This window comes from Ovis aries, chromosome 9, assembly GCF_016772045.2.
Source record: "Ovis aries strain OAR_USU_Benz2616 breed Rambouillet chromosome 9, ARS-UI_Ramb_v3.0, whole genome shotgun sequence".
Lineage (NCBI taxonomy): Eukaryota > Metazoa > Chordata > Mammalia > Artiodactyla > Bovidae > Ovis > Ovis aries.
This window is the reverse complement of record NC_056062.1, coordinates 14,836,907-14,863,221: the sequence shown is the minus strand read 5'-3', so window position 1 is coordinate 14,863,221 and position 26,315 is coordinate 14,836,907. Positions and strand designations below refer to the sequence as shown.

At 53.2% G+C, this 26,315-nt stretch overlaps 1 protein-coding gene across 11 annotated transcripts in view; it reads right to left on the bottom strand.

Moving 5' to 3' along the window:
- Positions 1–25,084, bottom strand: part of TSNARE1 (t-SNARE domain containing 1) — a 111,892-nt gene extending 86,808 nt beyond the window's left edge. For 2 of the 11 annotated variants that reach the window (XM_042254013.2, XM_042254005.1), the window contains exon 1: positions 25,046–25,084. Coding sequence is in view for 2 of the 11 variants with exons in the window: in XM_042254002.2 (XP_042109936.2) it covers positions 5,220–5,442 (223 nt within the window). In the remaining 9 variants the exon portion in view is untranslated. Of the gene's footprint in view, positions 1–5,219; positions 5,444–18,173; positions 24,789–25,045 lie in introns of those variants that run through there. The other 9 variants (XM_042254002.2, XM_060419948.1, XM_042254010.2 and 6 more) reach the window with 8 other exon arrangements.
- Positions 25,085–26,315: the final 1,231 nt, after the last annotated feature.

The window sequence follows — 26,315 nt, the reverse complement described above, 5'->3', positions numbered from 1 at the left end:
GCGGATCGCGTGGACAGCACCCCCGTCCTCGGACAGGACGGCCCTGCTCACAATGACGTCCTCCTCCCCTCCCAGTAAACACCAGCCAGCCCAGGGCGTCCACACGGGAAGACACCACGGAAACAAGCAGATAAGAAGCACTGCATCCTTCAGGCTTAGAAACCCAGAGCAGGAAGGGCCGACACTGCTGCGGCACGGTGGATCTGGAAACGTCACGCTGACTGAAGGGAGCCGGACGCAGAGGCCACACATCCACGACCCCATTTCTGTAAAACGCCCACGACAGGCGGGTCTGCAGAAGCGGGACACGGACAGGCGACTGCTCACGGGTATGGGGCTTGGTCCAGCGTGACCAGAGGTCCGGGCTTTGCAGGCAGTGATGGACGGTCGCCCTGTGAGGACCCTGAAAACCCCTCAAGCACACACGTCGGGGTGGGATCTGTAGGGGACGTGAGCTCTATCTCGACAATGTGATTGTTAACACATGCTAGAAAGTCTCTATGATTAAAACCGGGCAGGAAAACACAGAACAACGGGATGAAACAGTCAGTCTAAAATGAGACCCACATAGATACGGACATCAGGGTACAATTTTTAATAGACGGTGCTGGGATATCTGGTTAGCCGTGTGGGAAAAAGTGGTTCGTGCCTAACATAGTGAGAAGAGCCTGCACCAAAGAAGAACAGCCACCCAAGTGAGAGAGAGAACAGTCTGAGGAAAGACAAGCTCCCCTGAAGCTGCATGAGGGAGTTTCCTGGGGAGAACTCGGAGCCAAACGCTGTGAAACGAGAGGTGCACACGCGCCCACTGCCCCGCCCAAGCCCCCCCACCTGGTCTCCCCCTCCAGGAACTAGGCCCCCGTGACACTGGCCCCCACGGGTGGGGGAGGAGCAGGGTGGGGGAGTGCTCCCGCCTGGCCCAGGTCAAAGGGGCACATTGGCACCAAGGCCACTTGCAGTCTGGGTCCTTCCCCTGTGCCTCCAGGCAGCTCTCCCCTACCCCACATCCGGACCCCAGCATTTCCCCAGAGCCCCCTCCCTCACCAGTCTACTAAGACCTCCCCTTCTCTGGGACGCAGAGAAAAGGCCAGCAGGCCCCCAGGACTGGGCAGGAGCACGCAGAGCAGGCTGGGGACTGAGCAGGACGCCCTGGGGAAGGAAACCATCTGGTCTTTGAAGGAGCCGCAGGGCGCAGCCCCAGGCCCTGGGAGCTGGCTCAGGCACCTTCAAAGGACAGCTGGGCAGTCTCAAAGGCCTGTTAACAGAGGGCCTGTGGCCTGAGCTCACACCGGGAGGGCGGACACACACCCCACCCACGGGAGAGGCAGCGGACAGCCTGACTCCGCCCCAACACCTCCCCCACAACTTGCTGGAGAAACCAGGATACAGGCTAAGGGCAAAGACAACTCAGCACTGCATCCCCCAGGCCGGCCCCGGGGCGCCACCTGCACTGGCCCTCAGCCACCCCCCAGGACCTGCCCCCAGGCCACTGCAGCCTGGGCCGGGGAGAGGTGGGGAACCCTGAGGGTGGGGACCCCAAGACCACCAGGCAGCAGAGGGGCACTGACCCCGCTCGGAGGAGAGGCCCTCCCCCCACACACAGGGGAGGGGCCCCAGGCCTGCGCTCCTGACCACAGGCTGGGCAAGGGGAAGCTAGGCAGGGCCCAGGACAGGGTTGGGGGCAGGAGGACAGCCCCCGGCCCGCCAGGCTCCAGAGTCTGAGAACCTGGGCTGAGCCCACGGCTGTAGGAGCCCAGCAGGGACCACGACTCGCCCAGATGGAGGTGAGGGAGGCCGGAGACAGAAGGGAGAGGAGGGAGGAACACGATCCCATTGGACGGAAAAGCAGCTGGGATACACCGCCTGGCCACCCCTGCTCCTGCGAAGGGGCGGCCTGCAGAAGACTCTTGGCACAGACTCCAGGGACCCTGAATGCTGGAGCTCAGTCACGGGGGACTCAGCTCTGAACACATCACTTATGAGTGGGAAATCCAGGATTACAGGCCCCTGGAGGGTTCTCGCAAATGAAAACGCCTGAAACGGAGGGAGGGACTGAGGCGGAGGTGGGGCAGGGAGGGGCCGGGGAGTGGGGGGGCGGGGGGGGGGGGGGACCGAGCCCAGGCGGGCTGCAAGGGCCCCAAGGCTCGCCACTCCCCAACAGACTGCTTGGCAAGACAGACCCATGCAGGACAGAAGCTTCAGGCGCCCAAACACCCAGAGCTCCCGGTCGCCAGCCCCCAGGGACGTGACAGGCTGAGTGGGAAGACGCCACCCACAGTCACAGCACGGGGACTTCCCTGGTGGCCCGGACGTTAGGACTCGGGGCTTCCGCTGCAAGAGGCATGGGTTCCATCCCTGGTGAGGAAATCTGCACATGGGTGGTAAGGCCAAAAAAAAAAAAAATCACAGCACAGGTGGGAGTGCCTTCCGCCACCCCGAGAGCAGCCCTGTGCCCCCAGGGTCCCCTGGCACCACGGGAGATCAGAGAGGCAGGGCTGCAGCAGCCCCGGCAAACCACACCCTGCACCCACCCGAGAGCTCTACGCTGACAAATCAGACAGGAAGCACTCGGGAAGCCAGAAACACTACAAAATAAAAACACAAAGCCAGAAACAACCAAAATAGCCAGCAATAAAGAATTAAATACATCGCGTTAGGTATCTAAATAGAGTATGACGCAGAGAATTTAAATAGTGTTAAAAGTATAGATTCAGTTGTGGGGGACATGCTCACACACGACACCAAGGTGAAAAATGACGTGAGAAAAGCACAGGACACAGTTACCCTGAGGGGTGCGTGTCCTGGCCGCGGGGGCAGAGGAACCGCCACTAGGCCACCCCACTCCTGGGCCATCGTCACTCACTCCTGGAGGCAGCCCAGACACACACCAAGAAGGCGGGGGGCGCACTGGAGCCCTCCGTCTGCTCGGGCTGCTCAGGTGCGTGGCACACAGGACACGCAGGACCCACACGGGGAACACAAGAAGCAGGACAGAGCCCAGCGAGCGACGGCATTTGTGCAACAGCAGAAGGGACATGTGGCACCTCAGGGGTCACGGCCAACCCACCTGCACACACTCACACGCCCTGAGCCGTCGGAGACGCACAACAGGCCCTGGAAACACCACGGCAGGGGTGGGGGTGGATCCCGTCCACGGGAGACAAACCCACAGTCGCCGGACAAGGCCGGGCCACAGGAGATCAGAGGTGGGAACGGCAAGTGGTCGCCAGGGGTACAGGGATTCTGTGCCGGTGTGAAAAGGTTCTAGAATCAGGTGGTGATGGCCACACACCATGAAGAATGGACATCGCTAAAGCGCACTCTGTTAATGTATAAGACGGCACGTGAGTCCCACCACAGAGCTGCCCAGAGTGGGTGGTGGGTCACAGGAGGCTGCGGGCGGACGAACTGCCTTGGTGCGGGCCAGGGCCTCCCAAGCTCTCTGCCAGGCCCACATGTCACTTTCATGATCAGGAGAAGGAAAGAAACGTGGTCCTTGAGCCCAGCAAACACACACGCTAGCACTGCTGGTCCAGACGCGCGGGCAGCAGGTGGCATGCGGCCGCGGTCACCACTGTGCCCAGGATGGAAGAGCACACAGCAGATCCTCAGGCAGCCTGCCGGCATATGGGCCCGTGGCACGCCAACGCCATGCCCGGCCACCTGGGGCCATGGGAGCTGGCCTGGTGACACCCATGTCTGCAGAGCACACAGCCGGGAGCCTGCCTGGGAAGCCTCAGCAAACGGGCACAGCCACTTGCTTTCAGGTCACTTTGTTAATTTCTGCAGCCTGGTGGAGGCTGAAGGCTCAGCCGTCCACAAATGGGTCTTCATCCCCAGCCAACCCCAGCCTGGCCCAGGAGGAACCCAGGCTGACCCTCGACCCAGCCGCAGCAGGCTCAGGCCAGGGCACCCAGTGGCCCCTGCCCCTGGCCACGGAGCAGCCTGCACCCAGGAGTCCCCAGCTCATCACCTCCTAGCTGAGAGAACTTGCACCTCCTGGCACCTGTGACAAGGAGACGAGGCCACAGACCTACTTCTCCACGGGGCTGAGTTAAGTCCTGGAAGCGCGTCAGCTCCCCAGCCGTGCTCACTGCTCCGTCCACGTCCCAGCCCTGCAGCACCCACCACTGCCAGGAGACCCTGAGACACAGAGCCGGCTGGGCCACCTCTCACCACGCACGCACACCTGGGCCAGACCCCAGGGCCCCACGCACGTGTGCCTGTGTGTGCAGAGGCAGAGGAGGGGCCGGGGGCTGCAGTGATACGCAGTGGAGTGTTGCTATAGCAACTTGGATTCCATGTCAAACACAGCGCCAACCAGGCACCCCAGGCACCCCGAGAACGGTGCCCAGAACAGCCACGGGGAAGCAGGGGTTGCTGACAGCACCAAAGGGTGGTCGGGACGCTGGGCACACAGGCCCTCCCCCACCCCACCTGCCACCCCGCCCCCACCCCAGCCCCTCCTACCGCCCTCCCCGGAAAGGCCGCGGGAGGCCCGGCTTCAGGGCCTGGCTCTGCCCACCGCCCTGCTGCCTGCCCATCAGCCGAGCCCCCAGGACGGCAGCGGGCAGGGAGCATGGAGACTGGGCCTGAGTCACGAGGGCAGGGGCGGCAGCCCACGGCACAGCTGCAGCGGCCAGGAGTCCTGCCCCCCACAGACCCCAGACTTCCAGGGAGAGGCGTGGGGGTGGAGGAGGGTCATGGCGGAAGCGGGAGCCAGGGGCCCCGTTCTCTGGAGCACAGCCCGCTCGGGAGGGGAGCCAGCCTGTTTTCTGGGGAGAAGCCCGCATCAGGCCCGGGACTTGCAGCCCATGGCCACCATGTCATTTAACCTTGGGGAAGGAGCCTCTGCTGTTACACGCCACAGATAGGAGACTGAGGCTCAGGCAGGTTAGGAACCTGCCCAGGAAGCCCAGATGACCTGAGACAAGGTGGGATCCAGACCCAGGACTGTCTCCAGACAAAGCCTGTGCTGCACTGGCCCCCTACTTGGCAGTGGACACATCAGACCGGAGCTCAGGACACACCTGGGTGTCTCAACCCAGCTCCCCCAGCAGAGGCCAGCGACGCAAGGACAGCCAAGGTCATCCGACGAGACAGCCAAAGCCCCGGGACTCTCCCCAGCCCTTCGTGGGGAGCCACCGGCCGCGGCGGCGTCCTGAGGACAGGTGTGCTGAGGGCACCGCTGGCTGCAGGAAAACGGGACAGGCACATACCTGCCACCTCGATCCCAATGGCAAAGGCTTTATGCTTCTTCTCCCTGCGGGGAGGGAGGAGACTCTCACTGTCCCGGGCGAAGACAGGCACACACTCGCTAAGTTCATGGAAGGCCCCCGGTGTGGGAAGGCTGGGGCCCTGGGGAAGCCCCCACCGCACAGAGGGAGCAGGGAGGCATGGGCTCGGTGTGCTGGGAGCCGGGCGTGCTTCTGGAAGCACCATCACCACCATCACTGCTTAAGTGTCCTAGGGGGTGGCTCCCTCCCAGCCTCACCCACCCTCAGGAGCAGCACCAACAGCAGCATGACTGGACAGGAAACTCCCGCCCTCCCCCACCCCTCAGCCCCCATTCATGGAAGCAGGGTGTCCTCCATGAGCCACCAGCCCCATGGCGACCCCCAGGTCACAGCCACCACCTCCTCACAGACAACAGGACGAAGCCATGCTGAGGAGACAGAGGCTGGGAGACGGCTTGCAGTCTGCTGCTTTCACAGGAGAAACATCAGCAACTTAACTGGCTGAGGAGGACAAGACCCCTCCCACAGGAGGGGTGGGTGGCAACAGGAAGATGGGGATCCCTCTTTTTGCAGACAGCAAAGGTAAATCACAAGTGTCACTGCCCAGAGTGACAGGCAGGAGGTGTGGGCTGGGCCCCAAACCCCCGCTCTGTGCCCAGGAGCTGAAAGTGCAGACCCAGCTGGAGGAGCCCCTGGGGAAAGGAGAGCTTGCCCTCAACCCCTAACCCACAGCAACTCCCTGCAACCCCTCCCGAATGTCCACCCACGACGCAGGGCAGGCCGGTGGCTCCCGCCCTGCCCCAAGGCCTGCAGGGAGGAGGCGTCCATGGGTAGGATGGGCTGGCAGGACAGAGGCGCCTGCAGAGCTGTCCGGGGTGCTGAGCACAACGGGCCCAGAGACAGTCCGGCTGGCCCTCAACTAATGCTGTTGCTGCTGCTAAGTCACTTCAGCCACGTCCGACTCTGTGAGACCCCACAGACAGCAGCCCATCAGGCTCCGCCGTCCCTGGAATTCTCCAGGCAAGAACACTGGAATGGGTTGCCATTTCCTTCTTCAGTGCATAAAAGTGAAAAGTGAAAGTGAAGTCGCTCAGTTGTGTCTGACTCTTAGCGACCCCATGGACTGCAGCACACCAGGCTCCTCCATCCATGGGATTTTCCAGGCAAGAGTACTGGAGTGAGGCGCCATTGCCTTCTCCGCAACTAAAGTCAATTAATGTCAACGATAATGTCAAATAATAGAAGGGGAAAGACTAGCAATCTCTTCAAGAAAATTGGAGATATCAAGGGAGTATTTCATGCAAGGATGGGCACGGTGAATGACAGAAACAGTAAGGACCTAACAGAAGGAGAAGAGATTAAGAAGAGGTGGCAAGAATACACAGAAGAACTATATAAAAAATAGCCTTAATGACCAGGATAACCATGATGGTGTGGTCACTAACCTAGAGCCAGATATCCTGAAGTGTAAAGTCAAGTGAGCCTTAGGAAGCATTACTGAGAACAAAGCTAGTGGAGGTGATGGAATTCCAACTGAGCTATTTAAAATCCTAAAATATGATGCTACTAAAGTGCTGCACTCAATATGTCAGCAAATTTGGAAGACACTGCAGTGGCCACAAGACGAGAAAAGGTCAGTTTTCATTCCAATCTCAAAAAAAGCAAAGCCAAAGAATGTTCAAACTACAGCACAATTGTGCTCATTTTGCATGCTAGTAGGTAATGCTCAAAATCCTTCAAGCTAGGCTTCAGCAGTATGGTAGTGAACAAAGAACTTTCAGGTATTCACGCTGGGTTTAGAAAAGGCACAGGAACCAGAGATCAAATTGCCAACATTCGCTGGATCATAGAGAAAGCAAGGGAATTCCAAAAACTTACCTCTGCTTCATTGACTATGTAAAAGCCACTGACTGTCCGTATCCCAACAAACTGGAAATTCTTAAAGAGACAGGAATACCAAACCCCCTTACCTGTTCCCTGAGAATTCTGAATGCAAGAGAAAAAGCAACAGTTAAAACCTTACATGGAACAACTGACTGGTTTAAAGTTGGGAAAGGAGTACATCAAGGCTGTGTACTGTCACCCTGTCTATTGAACTTCCATACAGAGTACATTATGCAAAATGCTAGGCTGGATGAATCACAAGCTGGAATCAAGATCGCCGGGAGAAATATCAACAACCTCAGATATGCAGATGACACCACCCTTATTGCAGAAAGCAAAGAACTACAGAGCCTTTTGATGGGGGTGAAAGAGGAGAGTGAAAAAAAACTGGCTTAAAACTCAACATTCGAAGAACTAATAAGGTCATGGCATCCAATCCCATCACTTCATGGCAAATATAAACGGGAAAACGTAGAACCAGTGACAGATTTTATTTCCTTGGGCTCCAAAATCACTACAGTCGGTGACTATAGCCACAAAATTGAAAGACGCTTGCTCCTTGGAAGGAAAGTTATGACAAACCTACACAGCATATTAAAAAGAGGAGATATCACTTTGCCGACAAAGCTCCAGATAGTCAAAGCTATGGTTTTTCCAGTGGTCACATAAGGATGTGGGAGTTGGACCAGAAAGAAGACTTGAATGCCAAAGAATTGATGCTTTCAAACTGTGGTGTTGGAGAAGACTCTTGAGAGTCCCTTGGACTGCAAGGAGATAAAATCAGTCGATGTTACAGTAAATCAACCCTGAATGTTCACTGGAAGGACTGATGCTGAAGCCGAAGCTCCAATGCTTTGGCCACCTGATGTGAAGAGCCAACTTGTTGGAAAAGGCCCTGATGCTGGGAAAGAATGAAGGCAAAAGAAGAGGCAGACAGACAATGAGATGGTTTGACAGCATCACTGACTCAATGGACATGAATTTGAGCAAACTGCGGGAGATACTGAAGGACGGGGAAGCCTGACATGCTGCAGGCTTAACAACTTAACGACTGAACCACAACGTGAATGAGTCTAACTTCTCCAGTCAAAGAAAAACGATTCTCAGGTTAGCGGGTAAAGCAAATCCAGCCTCACGTGCATGTAAGAAACACTCATGAAGGAAGCAGAAGGCGACAGGAAGAAGGATCGTGAAGGCACGCTAGGCACAAGGAGGGGTGGGCAGCCCTTTGTGACCCGCAGTTGGGGAGCACAGAGACAAGGCAAAGGGCGGGGTTAAGGGTAAAAATGATATTCGTCCACAGGCGCCAGTAGTCGCAGGAGACACAGGAGGAAAGGACAGAAACACTCACGCAGGAATGCAATTCACTTCTCTGTCAACGACAGAGCAGGTGGACAAAAGACACACGTGACCCACACACAGTCAGGTGGTGACACTGACCGGGACACACACTAGCCGCTGACACCCAGAAGACAGAGCAGATCTCCTTTCCAAGCACCTGCGGAAAACTGACAACTGACTCCGTGTCAGAAACACAAGAAGAACCTCGTGAAACCCAAAAAGTTCAAAAGAGAACAACTGAAGTTCTCTGATCAAAATGCAATTAAAACCAGAGCAACAACAAAACCAAGAAATCAAAAGACGCTTTTAAGACTTACTCCTCAACAGCTTTTGGACCAGAAAAGAGACTGCAAACCAAAATGACAGCACTTCCAGACAGCACTGATAAGGAAAACACACTATCAGAACTTAAGGAAGGGCCTTTAAATAGTAAACACTTTTCTGAAAAGAACAGAAACGAATCAATCATCTAAACACCTAGAGAAAAGAACGATAGGATAAACTGGGAGAGAGCAAAAGAAATTAACTATAAGCAAAAAGTGATGCATTCAGAAGCAGAAAACAAGGGAATTAATTTAATAAAAATATCCAAAAGGTGAATCTTTGAAGAAGAGAAAACCCTACAGTGCAAACAAATAGCCAATCCAACCAAGGAAAAAAAAAAAAAAACAGAGCAAAGGAAATAATCACAGGAACCAAGGAAATTAAGAGAATAGTAAGCAATAGCTGCACTCGAGTCTACATGAATAAATCTAACAACCTGGATGAAACTGATGATTTTAGGAAAATAAAATATCTATAACTGACCCCCCCCAAAAAAGAAAGAAAAATATTAAAGGATTTTCTTCCTCCAAATAGAAACAGAACAGAAGAGCACCAGGTCCCAATAGTTTCACAAACTCTACCAACACCGTGCAGACCAAACGTGCGTGAGCCCGTGTGCCAGGCGCTCAGCTGTGCTCTTTGCAGCTCCCACCTAGTCCAATGCTATTCAACAACTCTGCAAACACATCAGAAAAAACACATCTCAATGATACCTACGAAGCAGGTAGAACCCTGCTGCCAAAACCGAAAAGTACACACCAGAAAAGAAAATGACGGACCAAGCTTCCTTATGAAAAGCAGTACAGATGATCAATTAACCAGCACAAAGCATCCAGCAGCACCTTCGAGGAATTCCACGTCAGACCACGTGAAGGGCATTCCAGGAACTCAAGAATGTCTCAGCATTAGCAACTCCCCTGAGTACAGTTCATCATATGACTATGTCTAAGGAGAAAAGTCACATGATCATCCCATAGGTGATTAAAAAAAAAAAAAAACTAAACAAATTCAACAATAATTCTTCAGTTTTATTACAAATAAGATGCTCAATAAAATGGGCAGCACAGGCTCTTCCCTGACATATGGAAGGCATGTGTCTCATTCCAAACCCATGTCTGCCCCACGGGGAAACCCCAGGCGTGCCCGCCAAGAGATGCCCAACACCAGCATGACTGCTCCCCAGAATGCTAGACGATCTGTTCACACGAGCAGGGACAAGAAGGAGCCCAGAATGCAGAAACTGGAAGGGAAGTTTAAATGTCACTACTTGCAGCTGCTAAGACTGGGTACCTGCAGAACCCAAGAAAATTACCTAAAAAATAGCAGAATTCAGCAAGGAAGGCAACACGGGACAAAATCAAGAGTAGTCACATGTGCACACACAGACAAAGGATATGCAGAAGAGACTCCTAACCACAACATTTAAAAAGACATGGGACTCGCCTGGTGGTCCAGCGATTAAGACTCCCTCCGTGTTTCCACCCCAGGGGACATGGGTTTAATCCCTGATCAGGGAACTAACACCCCTCAAGCAATGCGGTACAGCAAAAAATAATAATAACAATAATACTAGATAAAATTCCTGCAAATAAAGAAAATGTGAAAGCATTACAGAAAAGGAGACCTAAGAAGCAACCGAGAAAATACAACACCTTCAGAAGCGAGACTCAACGTCATAAAGACATCACTGTCCCTGATTTGTACATTTAACACAATCCAATCCAAAGCCAATCAGGTTTTAGGGATGCAAATATGTGTATGTGTCTGGTGAAGGGACTGAGTAAAGAACAGGCAAGCTAATTCAGAATTCATATGTAAAGATAGCCTAGAACAGGCAAAAAAAAATTATGACAAAAAAGCAATGAGTTTTTTGAGATACTGAAACACAGCAGTAAGTGAAAGCGAAGTCGCTCAGTCGTGTCTGACTCTTTACAACCCCGTGGACTGTAGCCCACCAGGCCCCTCCGTCCATGGGATTCTCCAGGCAAGAATACTGGAGTGGGTTGCCATTTCCCTCTCCAGGGGATCTTCCCGACCCCAGGGATCGAACCCAGGTCTCCTGCATTGCAGGCAGATGCTTTAACCTCTGAGCCACCAGAGAAACATAGCATAAGGCCTTCATAATAAATAGAGACTACAGCTGCACACAGGGACAAGGCAGCAGCTGATAAGCAACGTCATCAGTCCTGAGAGGGCAGTGACGGTGGACGCGTCACACACGCTGCACACAGTACAGGGCAACAGCCGCTGAAACAGTGCGCCACGGCGGAAGACAAACACGCAGAGCGACGGGACAGGATGGAGAGCCCAGAAACACACTCACACACCGACAGCAGACGGATCTGCCACGGGCGCCAAGAACACACACGGGGAAAGGGCAGTCTCCGCAACAAACGACGCCAGGAAACTGAAGCTGAACCTGGAAGACAATGAACTTGGATCCTGTCGTACACCACAAATGCATGATAACTCAGTCAATTAAAGACTTACACAGAAGACCCCAAACTGTAAAACTGCGAGAAGAAAGCACAGGGACAAAGGTTCAAAACGTTGGTTTTGACGAAGATTTCATGGATATGACACCAAAACCTCCAAGTAACAGAAACAAACAAACAAACAACAAAAAAAAAAGAGCTGAGTGGGACTACAACAAATAAAAAAGCTGCTGCAAAGCAAAGGAAGTAACCATCGGCGTGAAAAGGCATCCACGGAACTGGAGGAGATATTTACAGGGACCTCTTCCTTGATGCACAATGGGGTTACACCCTGATAAACTCATTGTAAATTGAAGATGAATTGAAAATGCATTTAATACATCGAACTCAGCAAAGGTCACAGCTTAGCTTGGCCTTCCTGAAACGTGCTCAGAACAATCACATCAGCCTACAAGTGGGCAAAACCATCTAGCACCAAGCCTATTTTATACGAAAGTATGGACTGTCTCTTCCTGATGGCTCAGGTGGTAAAGATCGCCTGCAATGCAGAAGATGCCAATTCAATACCTGGGTCGGGAAGATCCCCTGGAGGAGGGCATGGAAAACCACTCCACTATTCTTGCCTGGAGAATCCCATGGACAGAGGAACCTGGCGGGCAACAGTCCATGGGGTCACAAAGAGTCGGATGGGACCGAGCAACTAAGCACAGATACAGCACGGATGGACCGTCTCAGACTGAACGCTGCTGAAAACGAATACAGAACTTGGCCAGGGCCCAGCTGTGCACGCCTGTGCTCTCAGGGCTGACGGGGTGCTACCCGCTGCGCAGCATCAGGAGAGAGCACCATCCACCCTGCCTCACTGGTCCAGGAAAAGATCAAATTCAGAACTCGAAACATGGACGCGTATCACTTTCACATCGTGAAAAGTCAAACACTGTACGGTTGTTAAGACCATCATAAGTAAAGCATGATGTGTATCGAATACGGGGTTAATCTCCAAAACACATAAGGAACTCCTACGATTCAATAGCTTAAAAAAGAGAAAACTAACACATCACCCAATTATAAAATGGGATGAGGACTTGAACAGACATTTTTCTAAAGAAGACATACAAGCAGCCAAGAGGAGCATGAAAAGATGCTCAGCGTCACTAACCATCGGGCAGACGCAGATCGAAACCACAGTGAGACGTCACCTCACCCCTGGCAGAAGAGCCACGAGAGCGTGAGAGAGTCCGTGCTGGCGAGGATGTGGAGAACCTGGAACCTGGAACACTGACAGCAGAGATGAAATATGGCACAGCTGATACGGCAAACAGCAGGAAGCTTCCTCAAAAATTAAAAACAGAACTGCCATACGATTCAGCAATCCCACTTCTGAGCATTTGGAGAAGAAAATGGCAACTCACTCCAGTATTCCTGCCTGGGAAATCCCATGGGCACAGGGGAGCATGGTGGGCTACCCATGCTCCACGGGGTCACAGAGAGTCAGACACAACTTGGCAACCAAACCAAAGGGCTTCCCTGGTGACTCAGCTGGTGGGGAATCTGCCTGCAGGGCAGGAGCCCCAGGTTCATCCCCTGGGCCAGGAGCATCCCCTGGAGAAGGGAATGCCAACTCGCTCCAGAATTCTTGCCTGGGGAATCCCATGGACAGAGGAGCCTGGTGGGCTACAGTCCACGGGGTCACAAAGAGTCGGACACAACTGAGCGACTAACACAACGCATACGATTCAGTGATCCCACTTCTGAGCATTTATTTGAAAGAATTAAAATCAGGATCTCGGACAGATGCCCCCCATGGTCACCGCAGGGTCATTCACGGCAGCCCAGACGTAGAGACAACCTCAGTCCCATCTGCAGATGAAGACGAGGTCCACATGGTGGACATGCTTCAGACTTAAAAAAAAAAACAAAAATTCTGCCATGTGCGACAACATATGGACCTTGAGGACATTATGCAAAGTGACATAAGCCAGTTACAGAAGGACAAACAGGGCGTGACTCCACCTGTGTAAGACACCTGAAACAGGCCAGGGGCTCGCCTGGCGGCCCAGTGGTTAAGAATCTGCCTTGTAACACAGGAGACCCAGGTTCAATCCCCGGTCAGGGAACTAAGGTCCCACAGGCCACAGGGCAACTAAGCCCAGAAGCCACACAGAAAAGATCCATAATGATCCAAGGAAGATCCCAGATGCCACAACTAAGGCCCAACACAGCCAAAGAAAATAAATGAATGAATTTTTTAAAAATAAATGAATAAAACAGTCTCATTCAGAGAACCACTGAGTAAAACAGTGGTTGCCAGGGGCTGGGCCGGGGAAGAGGGGAGCTGCTAATCACCAGGAAGAAAGCTGCAGGGAAGCAAGACGATGCAGTTCCAGAGCACGGCTGGCAATGCTGCACCTGGACAGCAGGATGTGGTACTCGCACGTGCATGCCGCGCGGCTCTGTGCACTTCAGCCTGTGAAGAGAGTTCAGTTCAGTTCAGTCGTCTCTGCCTCTCTGCGACCCCATGAACTGCGGCATGCCAGGCCTCCCTGTCCATCACGAACTCCCGGAGTTCACCCAAACTCATCTCCACTGAGTCGGTGATGCCATCCAACCATCTCATCCTCTGTCATCCCCTTCTCCTCCTGCCCTCAGTCTTTCCCAGCATCAGGGTCTTTTCAAATGAGTCAGTTCTTTGCATCAGGTGGCCAAAGTATTAGAGTTTCAACTTCAACATCAGTCCTTCCAATGAACACCCAGGACTGATTTCCTTTAGGATGGACTCGTTGGATCCCCTTGCAGTCCAAGGGACTCTCAAGAGTCTTCTCCAACACCACAGCTCAAAAGCATCAATTCTTCGGCACTCAGCTTTCTTTATAGTCCAACTCTCACATCCATACATGACTACTGGAAAACCAGAGCCTTGACTAGATAGACCTTTGTTGACAAAGGTATATCTCTGCTTTTTAATATGCTGCCTAGGTTGCTCATAACTTTCCTTCCAAGGGGTAACCGTCTTTTAATTTCACGGCTACAATCACCATCTGCCGTGATTTTGGAGCCCAAAAAAATAGTCAGACACTGTTTCCACTGTTTCTCCATCTATTTGCCATGAAGTGATAGGACTGGATGCCATGATCTTAGTTTTCTGAATGTTGAGCTTTAAGCCAACTTTTTCACTCTCCTCTTTCACTTTCATCAAGAAGCTCTTTAGTTATTCTTCACTTTCTGCCATAAGTGTGGTGTCATCTGCATATCTGAGCTTATTGATATTTGTCCCAGCAATCTTGATTCCAGCTTGTGCTTCTTCCAGCCCAGCATTTCTCATGATGTACTCTGCATATAAGTTAAATAAGCAAGGTAACAATATACACCCTTGACGTACTCCTTTTCCTACTTGGAACCAGTCTGTTGTTCCATGTCCAATTCTCACTATTGCTTCTTGACCTGCATACAGCTTTCTCAAGAGGCAGGTCAGGTGGTCTGGTATTACCATCTCTTTCAGAATTTTCCAGTTCACTCTGATCCACACAGTCAAAGGCTTTGGCATAGTCAATAAAGCAGAAATAGATGTTTTCTGGAACTCTCTTGCTTTTTCCATGATGCAGCGGATATGTTGGCAATTTGATCTCTGGTTCCTCTGCCTTTTCTAAACCAGCTTGAACATCTGGAAGTTCACCGTTCATGTATTGCTGAGGCCTGGCTTGGAGAATTTTGAGCATCACTTTACTAGCGTGTGAGATGGGTGCAATTGTGCAGTAGTTTGAGCATTCTTTGGCATTGCCTTTCTTTGGGATTGGAATGAAAACTGACCTTTTCCAGTCCTGTGGCCACTGCTGAGTATTCCAAATTTGCTGGCATATTGAATGCAGCACTTTCTCAGCATCATCTTTTAGGATTTGAGATAGCTCAACTGGAATTCCATCACCTCCACTAGCTTTGTTCATAGTGATGCTTCCTAAGGCCCCCTTGACTTCACATTCCAGGATGTCTGGCTCTAGGTGAGTGATCACACTATCGTGATTATCTGGGTCATGAAGATCTTTTTTGTACAGTTCTTCTGTGTATTCTTGCCACCTCTTCTTAATATCTTCTGCTTCTGTTAGGTCCGTACCATTTTCGTGGTTTTTTTATTTCTGTCCTTTATTGAGCCCACCTTTGCATGAAATGTTCCCTTGGTATCTCTAATTTTCTTGAAGAGATCTCTCGTCTTTCCCATTCTGTTGTTTTCCTCTGTCTCTTTGTATTGATCACTGAAGAAGGCTTTCTTATCTCTCCTTGCTATTCTTTGGAACTCTGCATTCAAATGGGTAGATCTTTCCTTTCCTCCTTTGCTTTTCACTTCTCTTCTTTACACAGCTATTTGTAAGGCCTTCCCAGACAGCCATTTTGCTTTTTTTCATTTCTTTTTCTTGGGGATGGTCTTGATCCCTGTCTCCTGTACAATGTCATGAACCTCCGTCCATAGTTCATCAGGCACTCTATTAGATCTAGTCCCTTAAATCTATCTCACTTCCACTGTATAATCATAAGGGATTTGATTTAGGTCATACCTGAATGGTCTAGTGCTTTTCCCCCACTTCCTTCAATTTAAGTCTGAATTCGGCAATAAGGAGTTCATGACAGTCAGCTCCTGGTCTTGTTTTTGTTGACTGTATAGAGCTTCTCCATCTTTGGCTACAAAGACTATAATCAATCTGATTTCAGTGTTGACCATCTGGTGATGTCCATGTGCAGAGTCTTCTCTTGTGTTGCTGTAAGAGGGTGTTTGCTATGACCAGTGCATTCTTTTGGGAAAACTCTAATAGCATTTGCCCTGCTTCATTCTGTACTCCAAGGACAAATTTGCCTGTTACTCCAGGTGTTTCTTGACTTCCTACTTTTGCATTGAAGTCCCGTATAATTAAAAGAACATCTTTTTTGGGTGTCAGACTAAAATGTCTTGAAAGCCTTCATAGAACCGTTCAACTTCAGCTTCTTTTGCATTACTGGTCAGGGCATAGACTTGGATTACCGTGATACTGAACAGCTTGCCTTGGAAACAAACAGAGATCATTGTGTCATTTTTGAGACTGCATCCAAGTACTGCATTTTGGACTCTTTGTTGACTATGATGGCTACTCCATTTCTTCTAAGGGATTCCTGCCCACAGTAGTAGACATAATGGTCATCTGAGTTAAACGCACCCACTCTAGTCCATTTTAGTTCGCTGATTCCTAGAATGTCGACGTTCACTCTTGCCATTTCCTATTTGACCACTTCCAATTTGCCTTGATTCATAGACCTAACATTTAAGGTTCCTATGCGATACTGTTCTTTACAGCATCGGACCTTGCTTCTATCACCAGTCACATCCAAAACCGGGTGTTGTTTTTGCTTTTGCTCCATCCCTTCATTCTTTCTGGAGTTTTTTCTCCACTGATCTCCAGTAGCATATTGGGCACCTACCAAGACGGGGAGTTCCTCTTTCAGTGTCCTATCTTTTTGCCTTTTCATACTGTTCATGGGGTTCTCAAGGCAAGAATACTGAAGTGGTTTGCCATTCCCTTCTCCAGTGGACCACATTCTGTCAGACCTCTCCACCATAACTGTCTGTCTTGGGTGGCCCCACATGGCATGGCTTAGTTTCATTGATTTAGGCAAGGCTGTGGTCCGTGTGATTAGATTGGCTAGTTTTCTATGATTGTGGTTTCAGTCTGTCTGCCCTCTGATGCCTCTCTCAGCACCTACCGTCTTACTTGGGTTTCTCTTACCCTGGACATGAGGTATCTCCTCTCCACCGCTCCTATGCCATGCAGCCACACAGGTCTTAGGTAAAGTGCTCTTATCCCAATAAACACATAATTTTAAATTCTAAACACAAATGGCAGTTTGGAGCATGGCTAAGCTAGCCCCTAAAACCAATGGGGGAAGAAATGGACTCTTTAATAACCCGGACAGGACTATCGATAAATCATCTGGAAAAAATTAAGGTCAGATCCGTATCTCACACCATATGCCAGAATAAAATACAAATGAATAAAAACTTTAAAAGCAAATCAACGAGAATGAGAAGAAAACACAGGATTTCTTTTTGACCTCGAAGCAAAGAAGCCTTCATCAACTACAACTCAAAATCCAAGCGCCACATATGAAAGCTGACGGATCTGATGGCACAAAAGTGGCAAGACAGTGAGGACGACAAAACGCGGCAGCAAATGCCCGGAATCCAGCTGACACTCAGAGAGCCCACGTCCACAATCAACAGGGAAAACAGAACCAACAACGCGGCTTTCAAAACACGAACAAAGTCAAGGAACAGAAAGCTCCCAAGGAAAACACAAATGGCTCTTTGATACATTAAAAGATACCAAGTTCATTCATCACACAGGCAAGGCAGACTGTCCCCCTCTGAAGCCTGACCACACTCAGCATGGGAGCGGCTGGAGGACACGCACCCACAACTCCCGAGGGTGTGTGGATCGGGGCACCCCTTTGGTGGGGGGCGCTGGCAGTGTGTCCTAATGAGGAAGGTCTGAGTCTTCCGACCCGGAGCATACATCCTACAAACACGCACCAGACGACATACGAACCAGTCGTTCATTCTGTCATACTCAAAGACTGAAAAAAACCTAGATTTCTATCAACAGGAGACTATGTTAAATTGATTCTGAAATATCCGTCTTTGAACCATTCTGCAGTTGTCGACAAGGAAAAGAGAAGCTCTCTGTACTGCCGGGGGAAGACCGCCAGGACTCTTTGGTTTGTGGCGGGGGGGCGGGGGGTGGGGGTATAAGTTTCTTATTTGGTTGATAATCATATTCTTATATATGTGGAAAGACAGGTAAGGGACCAGCAGCAGAGTCACGTGTGGAGACATGGAGCTGGCCCGCTGGGATGGGGAGACCCTTACCTCTCTGCTGCCAGCGTCCTTGTGTGTCTCTTTAACGCGTGTTTCTAGATTCATGCAGTTACTCACCTGGCAGTGCCAGATTTCAGCTGCAACTCTCGGGATCATCCCTCTTCGCTGCGCCACGCACCATCTTTCAGTTACTCTGCACAACCCCATGGACTGTCACCCACCAGGCTCCTCTGTCCATGGGATTCTCCAGGCAAGAATACTCGAGTGGGTTGCCATTTCCTCCTCCAGGGGATCTTCCAGACCCAAGGCTCAAACCCACGTCTCCTGCATCTCCTGCACTGACAGGCGGAATCTTTACCTCTGTGCCACCTGGGAAGCCCGGCTGCAGCACAGGGGAATCTTTATTCGTGACATACAAACTCTTAGGTGCGGCATGTGGGATCAAGTTCCCGGACCCTGCGTCGAGAGTGTGCAGTCTTAGCCACTGGACAACCAGAAAAGTCCCTTCCTTATACGTTTTTACTTTTGAACTATGTAAACTTTTCAAAAAGCACAAGGCACTGGGACAGTTAGACTGCGGTCCACTCACACCGCAGAACGGCGGACCCAGTGACAAAAAGCAGCAAAGTACAGATACGTGTGACAAGCAGAAAAACCTCCAGGGGATTACACCACATGAAAAGAGTCAGTCCGCAAGGGCTACATACTGTCTGATTCCGTTTGTGTAACACTCTTGAAATGACAGAAGAAAAAAGGAGGACAGGCTGGGGCTTCCTAGGAATTCAGGAGGGCGAGGGCAGCAGGGAGGTGGGCATGGCTACGAGAGCAATACCACGTGACAGAACAGCCTGTTTCCACCGCGTCCTTGCTGGTATCTTGGGTGTGACTCTGTGCTACAGCTTCCTGAGAAACCGGGTAAAGGCACACAGGAGGCTCGGAATCCGTTCCTACAACGTGAACACGCAACGTGGCGAAATATAAAGCTTAAAAGACACTGGGCTGCTGGCATCCATGTCCAAGGCTGCCAGGCGGACAGAATGGAGGACGCATTCAGTCTGGCCTGGTTCCTGAGCGCCGGCCCCCTGGAACGTGGGGACCATAGGAGGGGACCCCCGCACGGCTCACCCTCTCTCTGGGCACAGGGCAGTCCCAAGAGGAAAGGGCAAGCAAGGGGAGGAAGGGCACCCTTCCCAAGGCACAAGCTGCCTTGTGGCTTGACACTGCTGGCACCTGGGGGGTGCTCGTTACTGCAGCAAGACCTACCCGACACTGCCAGGACTTCTGCTCATCCAACCCCACCCACACCTGCCTGACTTCATTCTTGCCCAGATGGCCATCCTGGCTCTTAAGACAGAGCCCTGCCTGCATGTTGCCTGTGGGGCCCCTCCTCCACGGGCCTCCAAGCCCTCGCACAGGTGGGCAGCAGTGCACACTGCCGGACAGGAGGCCAGACAAGGCTGCACCCTACAGCAGCAGGTGGCTCAGGCCTCCACCACCCCCTCCCCAGTGTAAAACGAGGGCAGAGCCAGCTTTAGAGCTTTACAGCTGCGGGATCCTTTCTTCAAACACAATCATCCCCAGAGAGCTCACACAGAATGGGGGAGACCAGAGCTGCTCTGGGTGAAGGGAGAAGGAGCAGGCAGCTGGGTTGACTAGAAGCCCCAGTTCCAGGGGCCCCCTCCCACCACTGGTCCGGCAGCTCTCCACAACCCCACACTGATGACACTCTGGATAAAGCCCAGGTTCTGGGGCTGGATTCATGGTCCTGCTCCCAGCCTGCCCTGCACTTTGCAGCCTCAGGAAAACAGACATCCCCTCTCCCCTCCTCCCTGCTCTGACCAGCAACTCTAAGACCAGGTGGGGTTGGCGCCCAGCCATTCAAGCCAGCGGGGCAGCAGAGCTGATCCCAGAGGACAGGTTTGGGCAGCCGAGAAGTCAGCCCAGCGGGTCGACCAGAGGCTGAAAAGACGTCCAGGTCACACTGCCAGAGCTGCGAAGGCCAAGTACAACAGGCAGCCTGATGCTGCAGACTGGCCCCTGGGCAAGAAGAGCCAGGACACTGAGGGAGGACTGGGGGGTGCAGGGACCAGCTGCGACATCAGCCCTGCAAGTGAAGCCTTTCTGGGCCCTGGCTCTGGAGCCCAGGCCCATCTCCCACCCTCGCGAGCTCATTAGCACCCTGGCAGGAGGAGGGCAGGCCAGGGCAGGGATCCAGCTCCTCGTTAGCACGGCCACTGAGAGCCGGTGCTGAGGGCAGCCAGGCCTGGGCGGAGGCTGCTGGGCTACCGTGGGAGGGACTGGTTCCGGGCTGCTGGTGTGAAATGAGTCCCTTTCCAAACACTTGGCAGGAATGGATTATGGATCCCAGTGGAGGGCAGCCAGGGGTGGCTGGGCAGGGATGCCCCTGGCTGGCGCTGACTCCTGAGCAGAGCTCTGATGCCCCCTCATCTCCTGAGGGGCCTGCCCTCCGTCCTCCCGAGGCAGCATCCCACCCGCCACCACCACCGCCACCCTGCACCCTCAATATCCAGCTTCCAAGTCAGTATGGGTGCACTCTGCACCCCCTCACAGAGGCCACATTCAGGGTCTGGCTTGGGCATCAGAAGACAGACACGGACAGACAGGTGCCCGAGCATAGCGCCTGATACGAAAGCCCTAATAATGCTTGACTAGACATGGACACCTTTCCACAGGACCTGGAGAGCAGCCGCGGCCAACGGTGGGCTCACTCTAACCTCCTTTCATCCGCGGCACTGGGAACCAGAACTCCAAGTTCCAGGCCAGCCTCCTCCCAACCCCAGCCAAAAACACACTTCCAGACCTGGGCTCCCTGATGCCCTCGACCCTTGCCTGGCTCTGCTTGAGAACATTGGTTCAACACTGAGGGGAGTTCAGGATTAAGTCTTTACCAGGGTAACCACCACCATCACCACAGACGTCCTCCAAGGGACAGGGCATCCTCTGGGGTGTAAGCAGCCTCCCATCCATCCTCCGGGAGGCAGCAGAGCAGGAGTGCTGGGTGGGCAGGGCGACAGAGTGGTCAGCAGGCTCAGGAGCCAGCGAGCTGAGTTCAAATCCCGGCCGCTCACTTATGGGCCTGTGACTCTGGATAAGCTACCCGGCCCTAGGAAGTGTCCTGATCTTAGGAATGTAAGGAACCCAGCAGCTGCATGGCAGACCCCAGGGGTCCGTAAGCAGTGGTGACCATCACAGCTACGATATGAAGAGAGTGACAACTGTCAGTTCTGTGTTCCCACGAGTGTGCTGCACAAGCAGGCCGGAGCCAGCTCGCCGGAGCCAGGGGGCTGCTCAGAAGTGGGGCAGCCACACCAGCCTCCCGGACACTCCCTGACTCCCACAGCCCCTCCCAGGGCCTCGGCGCCCACACCTCAGCAACAGCACTTCCAACTCACCTTCTATTGCTAGTGCTCCGTTCTCTATCATGCCACCTAACCTTCTTCGCAACAATTATGCCGGGAGCCAGCGTGAGGAACTCTGCCCGTGGCAAAGGTCATGAGGAAGGAGGCTTCGGCATAGGCAAAGGCGGGATCGAGCCTCAGGAAACCCCCTGTTCCCCAGCATCTACCCCCAAAACCAGAGTCTGCCTACTTTACTGATTTATGCTCTCACCTACACCTCTGACTTTATGGGGGGCTTTCCCCCACCTCTCTCAGAGGAGTTAACCTACAGCTCCAGTGAATAAAAATTCCTGGGCGTGACAAGGGTGTCTCAGGTCAAATCTCTCTGCTGGCAGACTAGCTTGTGTGACAGGATTATCCACACTCTTGCTACTAGGTACATGATTGTTTACAACCTCTCAACCATAAACAGCACAGAGAGTTTGGAGGATTTTGAAAGTGTTAGTTAGCATTGGGTTTTTCTAAAGATAAAAATCATGCTGGTGAAGGGTTTTTCATTTATTGGGCCAATGTTTGCTGCTAAATCCCCTGCCCTTATACATGTTAATGAATATATAACTAGCATATAGGAGAAATAAGTATTAACCTTTAAGATTAATCATGTTAAACCTTAGGCTAAGTAAATTCCTTTCTTAATTGTAACCCACTACACCCTCACCCTATAGGGATGCAACTTTATCTGGTACCTTCAGAAGGTGGTGCCTGGTTTAAGAAAAATCACCCCTGGTAAATAAGTTTTTTAGTTGACTGACCATTATCAGAAAGAAAGGATCATAAAATGTTAGTAGGCCCCCTGGCCAGAAGATGACGTAAAACCCCTAAGACCTTTTTGTATACATTTATATGAAGCACCTGATTTTGATAAAGGTCAGGACTGCCGACCCCCGTGTGACTTTAAAATTTCCGTTTGTCTCTATGCGTAACAAAAGGTATATAAGCAAACCTGAAAATAAAGAAAACGGATCAGTTTCTGCAAAGACTGATTCCCCCGTGTCTTTCTTTCTTGTTCTGTTTTTCTGGCTGAATTCCCATCTGGAGCATGGGTACTTGCCAAGCCTGCTAATTTTGCCCTGGCTTCTAAGATCTACGTGAGAGGGAGCCCAAGGTGGGGCACCTTCTGCTATTCAAGTGGGTGCCGGTGGCCTACGTGCAAATCTCTTGAGATTTTATTGGTATTCCACGTAAACCAAGTTATTCAGCCTCTTTTTCTCCACTAGTATTTTCCTAACTACACTATTTCTTTCTTATCTCCCTGCATATCTTTAATTAAGCCATTAACTCCTAGGACGCTGACTCCGTCCCTGCTTCGAATTACCCTGGATCCACCGGGGCTGGACCCCGGCACAATTATCACTATTTAAAACGGTCCTATTTATTACAGCAACAAGAATGCTTTATGTCAGGTTCACTACTGTCTCCCAGATGATAGTGTGCACTAATGTTTGTGGTACGAGTGACTGCCCTAAGCAGTTACTTTATCCACGTTTCGTCTCTGATCCTCACGTCTGGCTTCAAGAAAATCTGTGAGTGGCATTTGCCTCCTCTGCCCTAAGGCACCCGCACAGGACAAGGACGTTCAGAGCAGAGAGCAAGGACACGCGCAAGAACCAGCATCAAACACCCCAGGGCAACAGCGCTGGAGGAGGCAGAACAGGCCCCTTCACTCTGATCTGCTCATTCTCCCTCCACTTTCGTCTTTCATCACCCACTCCTCCATTTACGGATCCAGCAAACGCTTACAAGCCAGGCAGTGCTGGGTGCTCTGGCAGAAGACAGCCAAATCTCAGAGGCCGCTACCTTCACAGCCTAGCAAGCCCATCATTACTACTGATGTCACAAATCACCATTCAAATAAAAGAAAGAATTATGGCTGGACTGAGCCACCCAGATTAAATTCCTCTTGTAGCAAATAATACAATCAAAACAAACCCAGCAACCACAGACATGCCTGTGCGCATTAAAAAAAAAAAAAAAAAGGTCGAACCAACAGTTCACTTCTCCCAAACACTAGTCCCAACACTAGTCAGAGAGCAAGCAAACTCTCAGTAACAAGCAGGGTGCTGTGAGCCACAGGCACAGACATGGGCGAACCAACCCAGGGGAGGTAGGGGACAGTTGGAGTACAAGGCATTCTAAGAGGAAGACACAGACAGTCTCATATCAGTGACAAAAGACATGGGGTGTGCAGGAAGTAAGAGCTTGTGTCCTGGCGGGCCACACGAAGCAAGTGGTGGAAGATGTGGCTGGAGCAGAAGGCAGGAACCAGGTCCCGACCATCACCTTACAGGAGGGGACTTAAGGATTCCTGTCTGCCCACAAGACCCAAAACCCCCAGACAGCAGTGCCTGTGCCTAGGCGCCCACCTCAGGGCCTGCAGAGGAGCACCCAGGGAAGGCAGCGGGGATACAGCCAGGGCAAACAGGCCAACAGAGGAGGAGAGAAATGTGCAGGGGGCCAGGAAGCTCCACCTCCTCCAGGAAGCCTTCCTAGATTGCCACTCCCACAGCCACTCCTGGGCAAGCATTTGCTGAACGAGGTTTCTACTGAGGACCTGCAGTGTATGAGGCTGAGCCACTAGGAAGTACCACTGTAACAGACCGAAGCACTCCAATACTGACATGCTTGCCCTGATGCCCCCTCACCCTGACACTGTGTCCACACTGGGGCTATAGTGAGAAATAATCGCAACCCCTGCCTCACGGGGACCCAGGATAAAGCAGGAAAAAAGCAAACAAGTGACAAACACAAAACATGAAGCGCTGGGAAGGAAAAGGGAAGGGATCTGAACCAGGGTAGTGATAGGAAAGAGTGGTCAGGATAGTGGGCTGAGCCCCACTGGAAGGACGGTGAGGAGCCATCCAGCCAGGAACCAAGACGTGGGCAGGAAGAGGGCAGAGGAGGAGAGAGCCAGGAGTAGCTGCCATGGCAGAGGCCCCTCTAGTCCCGCTGCTTCACTCTCAGAACTTTCTGCCGTGACTGCAGTATTCCAGGCCTGCGCCTCGCTAGCTAGTGGCCGCCACAGTGGACGCCGCGCGTGGAGCCCAGAGGGCATGAGTGAGATTTGAGTCTCCCGACAGGAGGTCCCCGAAGAGCGTCCACTGAGGCAGCAGAGATCGGGGTCAACAGAAGGTGGACAGGCGGGAGAGCCCTCATCCTCGGTGCCCAGGAGGCACGTTTCAAGCCAAACGTGGAGGGACGACAGGAAGGGCCGGAGAGGAGGCACGCGGGGCCGGGCTCTCCCTCGACGGCTGCCTCCCACTCGCAGACTATGAGGACCATCCCGGTGCCCAAGTGCTCCGCCCCGAGACCCGCCCCGCCCCTGACCCCGCCCCCTGCAGGCCTCAGCCCACGGCAGCCCCGCCCCTCCCGGAGGCCCCGCCCGCCCCACGCGCGCCCCGCCCCGCCCCGCCCCGCCCCGCCCCCGGCCCCCCGGACCCCGCGGGCCCCGCGGGCCCCGTGCGCCCCTTTCGGCACCGCCCCCGCCTTGGGGAGCGCGGCCCGGAGCCGACCCAGCCTCGCCCCGCCGGTCCGCCGCCGCCGGCCCGGCTCCGCCGCGCGCAGCCGCCTCACCTGGGCCTGGGTAGCTCGCGGGCGCGCTCCGTGCGCTCTAGGCGGGCGGGGCGGGGCGGGGGGCGGAGCCAGGACCCAAACATCACGTGACGACCCTCCCGCGCGGCGAGGGCCGCGAGGCGCCCCCGCCCGTCGCGTCAGCCAATGGCCGCAGAGCCACGGACACGCCGAGGGCGGTGTCCGACTCGGAACTACAAGTCCCAGAGGGCCCCGCGCGGGCGGCGGAAACGGCCTGGGACGGCGGCCGACTGGGCCAGAAAGCCTGCGCCCAGCGGGCGCGCTTGCGGTCGCCGGGATGTGTGGTCCTCAAGAGACACCAAGTACCGTGCATCAAGTACCGGCCTCGGGCCGGCTTACTCGCTTCTCCGAGGCTATGTCTTCCCATCTGCGGAGCAGGGTCACTTAGACACGAAGTGGGAGGACTCGCTTCGGAGGCCCAACCAGATCTCAAGGGTCTGAGAGGCAGAGCCGCTGCGACGCAGCGACCACGCAGGGCCTGGACTGGAGAGCCGAGGACAGAAGGGTGGGCGCCCAGGTCTAGGACGGCCCACGGGTACTGCCGAGAGGAGCCGCGCCCCTGGACGCCACGCCTTGATCCGCACCTGCGGGGGCGCAGACCAAAGCCTTTCCGCGGAGGGCCTTACGGGGACGGGTCTCCAGAGCGCTCGGCTGTGGAGCTTAGGATGCGGGGCCACGCCCCGTGCTGGGGCGGGTGGAGGGAAGGAGGGGAAACAGGACCACACCTCCTCCAGGACGACCGCCTGCAGAGTGTGCTTCCTGCCGACCCAGTTCCCCAACCCCCAACAGGGTAGTCTAGTGGCGTCCCAAGCTGTTTTGGCACCAGGGACCCGTGGAAGACAGTTTTTGGGGAGAAAGGGGAATGGTTTGGGGCGTTGCATTCATTGTGTACTTTATTTCCATGATTATTACATGAACTCCACCTCAGATCATCAGGCGTTAGATCCGAGTGTGGGGGACCCTGGTCTGGTGCCAGCAGGACCAGCCCAGAGCCAGTGCTGAGTACCTGCTGCTTCCTCTTTACCTGGGGCAAGCCCTCTAGCGTCCCACCCCACCCCTCAGAAGCAGTAGCGCGGGCCCCTCCAACAGGACCTCCCCCTGGGAGAACCAGGAGGGAGGTTGGGTAAAGGGGACGTCTAAGAGACCCCCAGAGGAAGAGCGGAGGGAGGAAGCTGCCGCAGCCCCCACAAGATATCTGTCTGTGAGTCGCATCCTCCCCCTGTGCCCCGCTTCTGGAGGACCCTCTGTGCAG